General features: G+C 37.8%; 1 protein-coding gene across 1 annotated transcript; it reads right to left on the bottom strand.

Annotated features, from left to right (window-relative positions):
• Nucleotides 1-7,257: 7,257 nt before the first annotated feature.
• On the bottom strand, nucleotides 7,258-13,678 carry pck1 (phosphoenolpyruvate carboxykinase 1 (soluble)). The gene is made up of 9 exons (XM_051112471.1): nucleotides 13,520-13,678; nucleotides 13,051-13,335; nucleotides 11,141-11,325; nucleotides 10,855-11,058; nucleotides 10,591-10,778; nucleotides 9,696-9,858; nucleotides 9,389-9,613; nucleotides 9,081-9,308; nucleotides 7,258-8,117 (listed from the first exon to the last, which is right to left on the bottom strand). The coding sequence occupies exons 2-9, from the start codon at nucleotides 13,272-13,274 to the stop codon at nucleotides 7,660-7,662; spliced, it is 1,875 nt and encodes a 624-aa protein (XP_050968428.1). The 5' UTR covers nucleotides 13,275-13,335; nucleotides 13,520-13,678; the 3' UTR covers nucleotides 7,258-7,659.
• Between the last annotated feature and the right edge of the window lie 1,829 nt (nucleotides 13,679-15,507).

Raw genomic sequence — 15,507 nt, forward strand, 5'->3', positions numbered from 1 at the left:
GGCTCTTGTGGCTCATATACTGTAGGCTGATCTAGTGAGAATAAGTAAAAACAGCTTAATTTTATTCAGAGATTCAAACTAATCGAAAGTATGAATTTGCTGCAGATGCAGATATTTTTAAATGATGAAGTTCTGATGCTTGTAATGTAAATCAATGAGATCTTTATAACAGTAGAGCAGATACTGACATAAAATGATGTAAATATCAGTGGTCTATATCTCCAATAATGTGTCTTAGTAAGATAATGCAATCTGATGATGATTGAGAGATGAACAAATAAGCGTTCCTCAAAAGAAGTGAGATGTTTTGGAGGCTTGTGAAGATCATTCCTCCACTGAGGAACAGTGAAAGCAAAACTTCTGGGAACAAATGTTCCTCAAAAGATCCTGACGATCAGATTCGACACTCACTGATTTTTCTACAAAATGATTCATGGAGGATCAAGTAAAGCCAAGCTGCTTCAGTCCAGTTATTGTTATGTTTACTTGTTTAAAATCAGTCAAGATTTCACAGCAAAAAGACACATGAAGCACCAGCTATAGGACATTTGTACAATTACACTAAAGACATCTGACTGGATCAAATACTCTAAACTATTAATCAGATGACCAAAGACATGGAGGTGATTGTGTAACTTGAGACAGGTTTAACATCTGATCATGTTGATCATTTACAACAGTAGTTTAACAGGGTTAACACTGACTTCTTTGTAAAATGAGGTCTAAATGTTTTTTTATGTGTTTGCAGCTGTCGATCCACCAGGTGGCGCTATAAGACATCAGATCAGAAAGGAGTGATGTTCATGGTTTGTCCAGCAGATGTCAGGATTGTGTCAGGAATGATGATCCTGAATTCACTTTCACAGGTTTTTAAGGCAGATTTTGCCTCCAGACTCTCCTGTAAATCACTCAAATATCAATGTGGTGATGAGAGTCTGATTCAGCAGGAATCACTGCTTCTGCTCGAAGCTTGTCTTCAGTATTTCTGATAATGACTTGAACATTTTAGCATGAAAGACACGTAAAATACAATAATAATCAGTAGCCATGGCCTGTGCCATCTGTTATTATTTTACAGACAAGAATCACACTCAGACCAGACCAGGACACTGGATGTTTGTCTGTGGTCATCATGATGAATCGCTGCTAATGTCTTGTTCAGTGAGACTGTTTAGCGCACGGCATAGTTTATATAAATATAAATGGATTTACTGATGAATCTGAAACAATCTTGTGTAAGAGCATTTACTTGATTCATTTAATTCAGTTTCAATTTAAAGCACTTAATTTTTACATATAATGGCAAAACAAATGACAAAGGTGAGAAAGTTATTTAATAATTTCAAAAATATAAAAATAAATAATTAAGAAATGTAAAGTTTAAAATGTAATTAATATGTCAATATGTAATACAAATGTAGAAATGAACAGATAATAAATAGTCTTTATTAGTGTTGTGTTGATATGAAATAAAGTGCACTGATTCCTGTGAGATTCTCTCTTGACTTTATTCCATTAGTTACGGTTGATTCATTGATCAGCTGAGGCTGTTCTGACTGATTAGTAATGATTCTTAATCGATAAAATGATCAGAATTAACTAGAAATTATTTAGTCTTCTCAATAGGGTATGATTGAAATGTTTTAACTATAAATATTTTAATATGATAATAATATTTAACCACGATTGCTGAATCACTGACAAATACAGGGTAAAAGAAATAAATATATTCTTAAAGGCTAATTAACCCAAATCTTCTACAAGAAAATACTGTTTCAGTCTTCACAGTTTCACATTTAATTCAACGCTTTACTTGTTTGTAGTTACTTATAAATATACTCTCAGTTTATAAGTTGAGAATTGTCACAGTATGTACTCAAGTGCAGCTGATGGTCACGGTTTGTGCTGGTTTAGCAGGTTAAGCTCTGCTCTAGTGATCCAGACGTATCTGGTTCAGGCTGGTTAATGAAAGAGTTTCTCTATCAGCGCTTGAGCAACAGGCTTCAGCTCGGGTCAGTCCAGCGTCAGCCGTAAATGTGCATCTGCTAACTATTACTAACACACACACTCTTCAACATCTTCATCATCTTCATCAGTGTGAATGTGCTGAATCATGATGGACTAATACACATGTGCTCAAAAGAGACTCAAAACACATGTTCAGCAGTAGAAGTCTCTTGTTTTAACACATGAACTTCATCCTTCATTCCAGCTCTAAATGAAGTCTGTAGTTTTTCAAAGAACCCAGCTATCATTCTGGCAATGTTCAATGTTGTGAGCAAGCATGTTCAAGAATGTTCATTCAATGTTATCTGAGTTTTAGAGGGATGGTTCACCTTTGCCTTTAATCGGCAAAGGACCTCGAGACGGGATTCGAACTCGGGTCGCCGCGAACATAGTTGTGCTATATGTCGGCGGACTAATCACAAGGGTTTTGGCGCCGACGATTTATGGAATGTTTTACTGAAATATTTTGTTTAATGTTCATCTAAAAGCTGCTAAAGTAGCATTCCCATAATGTCTGCAAAAGAAAAAAATGGAGCATTCCCCTTAATGTATAACATACTTTTGTTAGCATGACTGAAGACGAGACGTTTGAACTCTTTTCTTCGGTTCATATAATGAACTGCAGGAGTTTGTTCTGATCAACCGACTAAAACCAGATCAGGTCCTTCAGCTGAGTTTCATTCAGTAGTTTGGACTCATAAACCTCACCTGGAGTGTTGAAATGTGTGTTAAACAGTTATTGGTGCGATAAGACGGATGTGTCCTGAATTATGGAAAAGCGAGAGGAACAGCGTGTTCGTTTCTGCTGCTGCTGAGTTAATGTCCAAACAGCTGCTGAACGCACAGCTCACAGTGATAAGAGCTGAAAAACATGTTGTTGTTCCTGAAGGGCTTCGTCTTGATCTCCGTCACAGAGACTCAACCTGTTCTTCTGTGACAGATAAACAAGAGCTACACCTCAAGACAACATCACCATATCACAGAACAAACAGATCAAAACACACTCACAGAATACTCAAACATTACTCGTGCATCTCTAACTTACATTCACGTTACACAGTTTTAACATCAACAGACTGATAAACTTCATCTGGTCGTATTTGTCAGTCATGCCTGCATGAAACAGCTCAGATTTCTGCACTCAAAAAAGTATTAATTCCATCTATTTTACTTTATTTACATAATTATATTTTCAAAATGCTTTGATTCAAATTGCTTAGGAACAGCATGAACTTGATAATTGCAAAAACAGTAACATTCATTCACATAATAAGTATGAACATGGTAAAATAAGGCTAGCCAGCTAACAAAAACATTTTGACATTTAAGTTATGAAAAGGTTATTATTACTGAATGTTCTCTGAATGTTCAAAATGACCAGATGGTTATACAGATGTTAAGGGAAAATTACATTGTTTCATTCTGCAGACATGAGAATGTTACTTTTGAATGTTCTGAAACAAGAAGTAACATTTTAAAAAATGTTAGTCAAAACTAAACGAAAAACTTTTATTAGTCATATTACAGCAATCTGAACTGTTTGATTCACCTCTGACTGACAAATATGATCACATTAAGTTTATTAGTTCGTTCATGTTAAAACTGTGTCATCCAAATGAACGGAAATGTTAAATGCAGTTCAAATAGGACTACATAAATGTTCAGTTTAGTCCCAAGTATTTCTTGAGTGCAGAAGGTTCTCATTGTTAAAATCAGAAAGTCACTGAAGCTGCAGACAGAAAGATTTTTCACATTTGTGACACTGGATCACAAAACCAGTCATAAGGGTCATTTTTTCAAAATTGAGAATTATATAATAAATAAGCTTTCCATTGATGCATGGTTTGTTAGGATAGGACAATATTTGGCCGAGATACAACTATTTAAAAATCAGGATTCTGAGGGTGCGAACAAATCAAAATATTGAGAAAATCACCTTTAAAGTTCTTCTAGTAATGTTCTTAGCAATGTATATGACTAATTAAAAAAAGTAAGTTTTCATACATTCACAGTAGGAATTTTACAAAATATCTTCATGGAACATGATCTTTATTTAATTTCCTAATGATTTTTGCCATAAAAGAAAAATCAATAATTTTGACCCATACAATGTATTTTTGGCTATTGCTGCAAATATACCCCAGTGACTTAAGACTTGTTTTGTGGTCCAGGGTCACATTTTAGAGCTTCATTTGTGAATTCTGCAGAAGAAATAAGATGAAATTTCACTGACTGGCTGTTAAATGTTTGATCACTTCATATGATTTTCTATCATTTTTCTTATTTTAAAGCAGTGCCGAACAGAGTTCCAGCAGCTGTTGTATAATTAATAAATGAAGGAAGGAAGGAAGGAACTCCTGACTCAGATCCTGCTGCTCTTTGCTCTAGTTTCTCCATCATGGACGCCGTCCAACAAGTTTCTGCTTCCCTAGAAAGTCTGGTATTGGCAGCAGCACAAATGGAGCGTCAGCGGCTCGTACTGACGTAATATGAGGCTCAGGCCTGTGAGTGTGCCCCAGTTACCCAGCATGCTCTGCTACGCACAGATAACGCTCAGCTTTGAAGTGTGTGTTTCTACTGTTGAGAAACGGGTGATCAGCTCGTCACATCCAGCTCTATCGCTCACACGAGCAAATATGACTGAACCGCTGAACGTTATGCAAGTGTGTGACAAACGTCAGCGTGAATGAACTTCAGTGTCACTGAACGTCACCTGACGGACACCGAGCTTCACCTCGTCTGGACTCGTTATCGCTGCGTTAAGATGAACAGTACGGGCCCTCGGGAGCCTCCCATACAGACACAAAAACTCTTGTTTAAAATGAATTTTAGTACATTATATTCATTTAAAATAATGAATCTGCTAAAAAGATTTATGATTTATGTGCAAAATAACATGCATCATACTTATGTATACTGTTCTGCCACTGCAGCAATAACTTCACCAAAAGCAGTAGTTAGTCTCCCTAATAATTATCAATAATATATATATATATATATATATATATTTTTTTTTTTTTTTTTTTTTTTTTAAGAGATTTACTCATGTTGCTTCCATTGTAACATTGTTGGCTGTTTGAGTAAGGTTTGCACTAAAGTTTCTCACAGTAACAAATTAGTACTTCAAACAAACAAACAAGTGAATAAATAAATAGATTGATCTTGCAGTTAATCTCAGTAAAAAGGTTGTTTCCTAATTTAGCTGTCTAATAAACCTAACATTTTATATGATAAATATTGTTGGCTCTTTGCTTTTGTTCCACTTCATTGATTTGGACAAAAGCATCCGTTAAATGCATGTAAATGTAAATATGAATTAATGACAAGCAGAGTTTCTGTGCATAAGAAGTTTGATCATGAGAAAAGCAGCTTTGTTCACTGCAGCTGATCTGACTGACAGAAAGCTGAAATACCATATTAAACCTGCAGAACACTAAATGCAGACAGTTTAGTCCTCATTTACGGCTCATTCAACAGTTTATTGTTCTTAAATATGCTTTTATTATCAGTTTTCTTATGACAATTTTACATTGATGCATCACAATACCTAACGTTTCTGTGGGGTTCATTTTCATCTCTTCATTTGTAATGTTATTTTGTGCTGATCTGCTCTCAGTGAATCTCAGTCACTGTCTAAGTTGTGAATGAAAGAGTTTGACTGATATATGTGGCCTGTGGGGGCGTGTCCTTCAGTCAGGGACGCTCTGATTGGATGATGTTCTGGTTTGATGAATCATCCTGACCTGCTGTATGGGAGAGTGACGTGTCACAGCTTCATCGTTCTATAATATTGTTCATTATTCCCGTCTCCTCAATGCCCCATTCATGCTGGACTTAAACATGTTCATATCATTTATTTCTGATCACCTCCTTATATTCCAGCATGAGTGATCTGTCTCTCAGTTCTGGGCCCGAATTTATCAAGCCTCTACAACAAAATCTTGTCTCAAAGCTGTGCTTAAAAGTTAGTTATCAAGCATCTCAGTCGTAATTTAAGCAAAGTGTAGCACTAAGTCTTAAGTGTCAGTCTTAGAGATGATTCACAACACTTGTGCCACAAATGGGATTTTGGATGACGAAATACACATGGACCAATCACTGAATGGATTTCCTCATTTAGGAATATTCTCAGATAAACTCACATTGAATGGTTAAATTCCTACATTCAACACACATTTGACAATAAAGAATTTTCAAGAGAAAACAGCATCTGATGACTGATGAAGATCAGCTGCTGGTGTTTCTGTCACTGATTCTCCTCGTGTTTGCTTCACCTGTGCTTTGCAGGGTTTATGAAGGTAAGTTTAAGACTTATTAACACCAAGTCAAGAAAATTTAACCTTAACCCTTTCAAAAACTAGAATATGGAAAGCATTTTTGTTTGTTTTCCACTGCAAATGTCTTGACTGTTAAATACATTTTGATTACTAGTCTTGTTGAAATTAACCAAAATTAAGTAACATTATTTCTTATTCAGACATTGTTCTTTAAATACAATAAGCCTCGGCTACATACAAAGTGACCAACGTTTAGTTTTCAACCACTGAAAATGGGTAACATACAACAATCTGACAATGGAGCCTCATTGAGATCCCTGTATCTCTGGGACTAAATGATGTAGGGCCTTGAAAATGAACATTCAAAAAGAAAAGTTTATGAAGAACTACAATCTAAAATCATATTGCGATATCTTTAATACTTCTTGAGTTACACGCATTCAAACTTTGAGGAAAAACTTGATAAGTGCTGTTTTCCCATTTCTGAATGGTCACCATTGGCACATAATGCAACAAAGATTGATAAAGTCAACAGATTTTACTAATAGAACTACTAATCTCTGTGTAAAAATAAGATTATGATGCTGCTGTCTTTCTGAAGTCATTTTTACCCCCCTGTAACTTGACTCCGAATCTCAGGTGAAAACTGCCATTTTGACCTCCCTCTGCAAAATAGTGGATTACTCAGCAAATATTCATCCATGACATTTAATATTTTTGCTTTCATCACTATACATGTCTATCTTTCTTCAGAAAATATATTAGCAAAATCAAAAATTTGAGCTGGGGAATTTTCTTACATTTGGCCCAATTGCCTTTTCTACATCATCTGTGGAATTCAGATTAATATTTGTAAACATTTTTGTCATTAATCTGTCAAAAGCCAATAGTTATTTCACACATAACTCTAAGTAATTAAATGTGAATAATTATCTGTAATACTGTGAGTAGACAAAAACACAAACACTGGACATACGTTTAAATAACTTTATTAATATCTTGGAAGACTGACATCAAAAGTCACAGAAATACAAAAATAATTTAAGACATAAAAATGAAACAGTCAAACTGTTTAAAGTTATTGGCTATAAAGTCTCCAGCTGAATATGAATGTGAATGTGGACATTTAGCATCAATAATTTATCGGGTTAAATAACAAACACTCCTTTAATTTCCTTCCTTACATCTTCAGTATCATAGATGTCATCAGATTTTCTGTCAGATGTCAATTTATGGGCTCAAAACAGCCTCTGATCACAAAAAAACAGGCTAAAAACATCTCAAAATCTCTAAAATATCAGTTCTTCTGTCTGATGGATAGATTTTAAACTCTGAAGTGTCCACGCTGAGCCCCGTGTGTGGTCTGGAGTGTTTCTCACAGCTGTCTGACTCTCTGCTCCAGCAGCTCCAGCTGTCTCTCCATCTCTGTGGGCAGGTCGTCGTTCACCTCGCGCCGGAAGTACGCTCTGATGTCCTCCACCTCCCGCGTCCAGAAGTCAGCTGAGATGCCGAAGAGCTCGCGGAGGGCCAGGTCTGCCGGCAGGCCGCGGAGGTTCAGGGCGGCGGCGGAGGGGACGTACCCGACCGCGGTGGGCGTCGCGCCGGCCTCGCCGTCGATCCTGCCGAACATCCACTCCAGCACGCGGACGTTCTCGCCGTATCCGGGCCACAGGAAGCGGCCGGACGAGCTCTTGCGGAACCAGTTGACGTGGAAGATCTTGGGCAGTTTGGCGTCGGGACGCTGCTCCATACTCAACCAGTGAGACAGATACTGACCGAAGTTATAGCCGAAGAACGGACGCATGGCGAACGGGTCGTGCATGATCACTTTCCCTGAAAACAAACACAAAACTGCTTTAACATTTCAGCAGTGTCATTTATTTGCTCCAACATGACCACACATACCAGTGTGCATTAGTGCCAAACACTCTCTTTCATTTTTCCATTTATTTTTCCCATAGGGATTTTTAAAACAGTCTTAATTAAAGTGTTATAAGCCGTGAACTAAACATTGATTTGAAGTACAAAAATATTTAGAAAAAAAACTGTAAGACAAGACAAAGATACAAGACTATTTGCAACAATGAAAACAACAGAGAAATATAAAACTACTCATTTAAAGTCATTGATTGCATCTACAGGAACAATTTACTTTAAGTTTTGTAATAAGTTTATTGCAGAAATATGCATATGTGAATTTTTCAAAATATTTTTATTTAAATATATTCTTTCATAAACAATATTACTATATTAATATTTATATATTATAAATAATATATTTTAAGTTTTATATTTATTGCAACATCACTATATATATATATATATATATATGCATGCATATTTATAATGTAACATGCTACAAAAACAATATTTTTAAGTTTAGTGTATAAAAAAAATATTTTTAAAAAATGTATATATAAACAATATTTTACATTTTTATATATCTATAGAAGCAATGTATTTTTTATATATTTATATGAGTTTTGTAATAAGTCTATTGCTCTCTCTCTCTCTCTCTCTCTCTCTATATATATATATATATGTATATTAGGATTATGTTCTTTCATCATGATTCCTTCATTTTTATACTCTGATTGGTGAATTTTCTGCAGAGCATCATGGGTACTGTAGTTTTTCGCCACAAATTCTGTTTTTGTTTCACACAATCATTTTAAAAATCATTGAAATAATGTGAACAAACAGCTTGATTAACAAACTCTGAGCTCACAGTAGTCAATTAAAACCCTATGGAGAAAATGAATGGGATTTTACTCATGAAGCAACTGTTGATCTCACCTTTGTGTTCAGCGGCCGCCGTGGCTTCAGATCTCATCGCGGCTCCCACAAACACTCCGTGAGCCCAGTCGAAGGCCTCGTACACCAACGGGACGCCCTGGGGCCGCCGACCGCCGAAGATCACCGCCTCGATGGGGACGCCTTCGGGAGACTCCCACTGCGGGTCGATGATGGGACACTGAGCGGCCGGCGTGCAGAAGCGTGAGTTGGGATGAGCGCACGGTTCACCTGGAGGAGACGCACGGGGAACGTGAGGAGCGGGACGAGACCACGATGAGATATGAAGAAGCAATGAGACCGAGACCTACCGTCCTCCGGCGTCCACGGCCGGTTCTTCCAGGACGTCAGCGTCACGCCGTCCGGCAGATCCTCATCCATGCCCTCCCAGTAAACGCCGCCGTCGCTGGTCTCGGCCACGTTGGTGAAGATGGTGTTCTGCTGGATGGTGGCCATGGCGTTCGGGTTGGTCTTGGTGGAGGTTCCCGGCGCCACACCGAAGAAACCGTTCTCTGGGTTGATGGCTCTGAGATTGCCTTCAAACACAACAGAGAATGTCAATGAGTGAGCAAGAACATCTCAGCAGTTCATAATTCATAATTTATGTTTTATCTGTACCTTCTTTGTCAAACTTCATCCAGGCGATGTCGTCTCCGACACACTCCACCTTCCAACCCGGCAGCGACGGGTTCATCATGGCCAGGTTGGTCTTTCCGCAGGCGCTCGGGAACGCCGCCGCGAAATATTTCTTCTGTCCCGCCGGATTAGTGATGCCCAGAATCTACAGAAACACACATTTATGTTATTTATTTGGGAGGAAAGAGTGTCAACAGGAGAATTAAATGTATGAGTCAATCTTCATTCATTAATCAGTTAATTATTCTCATGCTATTTAGTGTTAAAGCAATTGTGCATCTGCAGACATTTACCTCCTAATTCTTTTTTGCATTCAATTTTAATTCATTTAATTTATATTGATGCATTTGGCAGATGCATCTGACTGCATCTGTCAAACTATGTATACATATATATTTTTTTTAGGGATGCACTGAATTTTCAGACAAAAATGGCATTTAGAAATAAATACAAATAATATGTTTAGATTTAATATTATTATATTTTCCATTTGCAAACAATTCATTAATATTATTATTTTGCTTTGCATGGTCCCATTCACCTTGTCTTGTAATAGTAGATTTTTAACTTGTGCAAAACTTTCCAGTTTTTTTTTTTTTAGCTGTATGAAAAAGCATGCAATGCTGCTTAATACTGCAAACTGGTATATCCTTTATTAGTAGTATAGTATTCTTATTTTATTTAAATGTATTTAAATATATTTTAAAAAACATATTTACATTTTTATTTTAATTTATTTAAGTGTATATTTATTTCTTTTTGAGTGTATAAAATCCAGACTTGAGCTGTGTTAACGCTCCATCTGGATGTGGTTAGTGCTGGTCTGGGTTGAGTTTATTTCTAGATGTCAGGATGACACAGCTTGTTTCTGACTGACCAGCATGTGTTCTGCCAGCCAGCCCTCCTCTTTAGCGATGCGGGACGCGATACGGAGAGCGAAGCACTTCTTTCCCAGCAGCGAGTTTCCGCCGTATCCGCTGCCGAACGACACGATCTTCCTCTGGTCGGGGATGTGAGCGATGAGGGTGAGATCCGGGTTACACGGCCAGTTGTTCACCAGCGGCTCTAAACAGAGAACGTGACAGTCAGTTTCTACTCTAGACACTGATGAGACTCAGACAGGTGAACGATGAGCTCGTACTCTTGAGCGGCAGCGGGCAGCCGACGGAGTGCAGGCACTTCACGAACTCTCCGTTCCCCAATGCGTTCAGCACAGCTTTGCCCATGCGGGTCATGATCCTCATGCTGGCCACCACATACGGAGAGTCGGTCAGCTCCACACCAGTCTTGGAGAGCGGAGAGCCCACGGGACCCATGCTGAACGGGATCACGTACATCACACGACCTGCACACACACACACACGGGGCTCTTAACATCATGTTAGGATACAGAATCACTGCTGGCTGACCGTCTGGTGCTCCTCTACCTTTCATGCATCCCGGGAAGCGCAGGTTCATGGCTTTGTCCCATTCCTCTGGGGACATCCAGCGTCCGAGCTGACTGACGCCACCGTTTTGTGGAGAGGGAACCGTGTCTCTCCGCTCTGGTGTCACAATCACCGTCTTACTCTCCACACGAGCCACATCCCGTGGGTCTGTACGCGCCAGCCAGCTGCGAACACCAGACACCGGTTAATGCACAGCAAACACATCTGACCCTCACAGACATGCTGCTCGCTCATTACTCAACCTGAATATCAAACATTCACAAGAACCTATAGACACGGATATTTAAATCCTTTTCACTAATGCAGGAGATCCAATGAAAGAGTGCAATGCTCCAGTGAAGTATTATCAGTAAATAATCACTGTCTGACACTGGAGATTACTGTATAATAAAGAGGTTAATTGTTCCTGATTATATATGTGACCCTGGAGCACAGGTATATTTGTAGCAATAACCAACAACACATTGTATGGGTTAAAATGATCGATTTTTCTTTTATGCCAAAAATCATTAGGATATTAAGTCAAGATCATGTTCCATGAAGATATTTTGTACATTTCTTACAGTAAATATATCAAAACTTAATTAGTAATATGCATTGCTGAGAACCTCATTTGGACAACTTTAAAGGCGATTTATTTTCTCAGTATTTTTATTTTTTTGCACCCTCAGATTCCAGACTTTCAAATATTGTCCTATTTTAACAAATCATACATCCTTGGAAAGCTTATTTATTCAGCTTTCAGATAATGTATAAATCTCAATTTTTAAAAAAGTGACGACTAATAGATCAAACAGAGTTGCAAAAAGGTCTGAAACAGTTTGGAATCAATTCAACTTGATTCAGTCGGACAGTTCATTCATACACTGAATCACCTGCAACGGTATCCTAACAGCAAGACTGTGGTGGATGAGATTTTTTTCCTACAATCCAACAAATGTCTTCTATTGTTTGTCAAGGATGAAGCAGCTCTATTACATATGAATAACTCCAGACTGTGAGAGTTATAAAGGTAATTATACAATAGCCTGTTCAGAACTATACCAAAATATAATGTGGCCCAGCACCAAAGAGAGCTCAGAAACACTGTTTAAATTAAACATTTGTGACCCTGGACCATAAAACCAGTCATAAGTGTCATTTTTTTTTTAAATTAAGATTTACACATCATGTGGATATTGGAAAGCTGAACAAAGCCTTTCATTGATGTATGGCTTTGTTAAGATAGAAAAATATTTGGTCGAGATACAACTATTTGAATATCTGGAATGTGAGGATGCAAAAAAATCAAAATATTGAGAAAATCACCTTTAAATCTGTCCAAATAAAGTTCTTAGCAATGCATATTACTAATAAAAAAAATGATGATCTTTACTTAATATCCTAATGATTTTTGACATAAAAGAAAAATCAATCATTTTGGCTCACACAATGTATTGCTGGCTATTGCTACAAATATACCCGTGATACTTAAGACTGGTTTTGTGCTCCAGGGTCACATTTTTTATGTTATTTTCTTTTGGTAACACAAAGCTGCTTTCTTCTATACAAGCTTGTTTCTATAAAAGATACAATGTTAAAAAAGCATTTTATATATTTTACACATTCCTCATAATTCTGAGTTTACGTCATGCATGCATTTTTTTCTCCGAACTGAGCTTTTATCCCACAACTGACTTTACATCTCTAAACTGTGAGAAAAGTCAGAATTGTGAGATTAAAAGCTATTTTTTAATCCTGAGTTGGAAACGAGTTTCCACATCATCCACTGAGCAACAGTGTAATTGATCTTTACTGTCATGTTTATAGAGGATATTTGTGATTTGTGTTTCTGCTGTGTTGTGTGAATCAGGATGAGCTGTAACGCAGTGATGTGAGAGTGATCGTACCAGTTGTTGTATTTGCTGAGTCTCTTGATGACTCCCTGCTCCTCCAGGAGACGCAGGATGGAGCGGTTCTCCTCGTCGGAGCCGTCGCAGATGTGCAGGGCGTCCGGCTGACACAGGTTCACGCTGTTCTCGATGAACTCCCGCAGGGACGCGCTCAGAGACGCCAGATCTCCCTGCAGGACGCGAGTGCTGGGCTGGTTCTGAGACTGCAGCTGAGGAGGCATGGTGCTGATGGAGCGTTTACCGCGGTAAAGACACAGAGGAGTCGAGGGGCCACACGGGAGCCTACAGCAACAACAAACACAAGATCAGCTTCATGGTGTGATTCTACTATGAAAAACACTGTATTCACACACGCTACAAAATATAATTCTAAACATGAAATATAAATATTCGATACAGTACAGCAATAATATTAATATTCATAACCACTATAATATCAGCAGACAGAAAACAACACACGTTTTACCTTTAGTGTAATAGAAGAGAGTTGATTCAGCAGCTCTTCATCAGTCAGTGAGGATGAGGAGGGTCATCAGTGTTCTGCTCATGGTGGGGACACTTAGTCTTATATATACAAGACAGAGCTCAGGAGGAGGGAACAAAGACACACACACACACACACACAGAGTGAATGATTAATTCGCCCAACACGCGTCGTAACTCCAGTTAATAATTGAATCATTCCACTGTTCTTTTGGGGAAACACTCGATCGGGGCGAACCTAACCTGACCTTTGACCCGCTGCGGTGTGATGCAACAGTTGAACCTGCAGCATCACACGATGACGTCATGCGCCGCTGCGGCTCCGGCGCTGATTGGTCGGTGATCTGGAGGCTCGTCTGGACTCTTTCTCAGCTGCACAGCGATTAAACTCATTTAACACGATCGCCTGATTAATTATTCAAATATGCGCATCGACATCATGTTACAAGAACACAATGCTTGTGTTTGCATGCATTTAACACGATGTCTGTCATTACTGTTTCTAAATGAGTGTTCAGATTTTCCTTATCAGAAGAACATTTAAACCCTTCAGATAAAGTGAACTGACTGTGTGTATTCTGCTCTGGACTCTTTGTATGTGAAACAGTCAAATACAAGAAATTCCAATAAATCAGTTTCAGATTATATATATAAAGAAAGTTCCTCCCAAATATCATCAGAAATTAATTTATGTCACAGTAAGTTTTTCTAATGTTTCAGTTATAAAAAAATATCACTGGCGTCCATTTTTTTAAACGTTTTAAAAAAATTCTTGGTTATGCAAATGTTAAGGGAACGTTTCTTTGTAACATTTCGCAAACATTAAAGGACGTTACTTTTGGATTTCTGGAACAATTGTAACATTTTTTTTTAAATGTTAAGTGAACATCCAGTTTAAATGTTTCCAAAAAAAGTTCCATGTGCAAATGTATGCGAACATTATTATGAACCAGAAAACTTTGAACAAACTTTTGTTTTGAGATGCATGAGGACATTTGACACTATTTCATGCATGACTGTATTGTAATTTTAAAAAATCAATTTGGCCTTTATTCCGCACACCAGATTCCCATTATTAGACTATTATGCAGGTGTATGTGCAGGAATGAGACGTGGTGTGACCTGTCAGAAGATGAAAACAAACAAAGCAACACATGTAGAACCGGACTAGAAGAGTACGTGACGCACTTATCTGAAGACTTGTGCTTGTTTTGGTTAAAGACCCTCTAATGCTCAACCTCAAGTCACAGAGAGCTCAAAAACACAAAAGATAATGACCGGATGGCTTTAACGACGGCCTTTCTCAACCACATCTGATAAGCTGTGATAAATACAGTCAATAAACAGCTGTGCGTTATTCAACAGCCTGTTTGTGTCACTTGTCAATCACATTCTCCTACAGATTCATGTGTCACATGTAGAACATAGAGTGGAGTCAAACAGCCTCAATGAATAGTTAGAATTAAGGCATTATGATTAAAAAAAGAAAAGAAATAGTTCTGACATAATATTACAGAATAACACTCCAGAATAATGCTTTAGGTCACACAAAGCACATGTAATGGACAGATATGAAAATGTGCTTGATGTCTATGAACAGTTCACTTGAATATCACTGAAATGAAGTTTAATAAAGGGCAAATGTTCATATTTTGTGGTCAGTTCATGTAGCTCCAGTGCAATTAAATTCTCACATAAAAAAAACAGGTCAGAAAGTTAGAACGGAATGCAAAAAATAAATAAATAAATACATAAATAAATAAAATTCAACATAGGTTTGCCATCAGAGACAATGCACAACAATGTAACCTAATTGATAACATATGCATCAGCTGTCAGCATACTTCATTAAGAGACCTGCAGTGCTGATCATTGCACCGATGGCACAAGATAACCACTGTAACACTGCTGAATGATGAGCTCTTTCAACCAATTCACTGATAACCTTCTGAGATCTGCATATGTCTGTCA

The sequence above is a fragment of the Labeo rohita genome, chromosome 6 (assembly GCF_022985175.1).
Source record: "Labeo rohita strain BAU-BD-2019 chromosome 6, IGBB_LRoh.1.0, whole genome shotgun sequence".
NCBI lineage: Eukaryota > Metazoa > Chordata > Actinopteri > Cypriniformes > Cyprinidae > Labeo > Labeo rohita.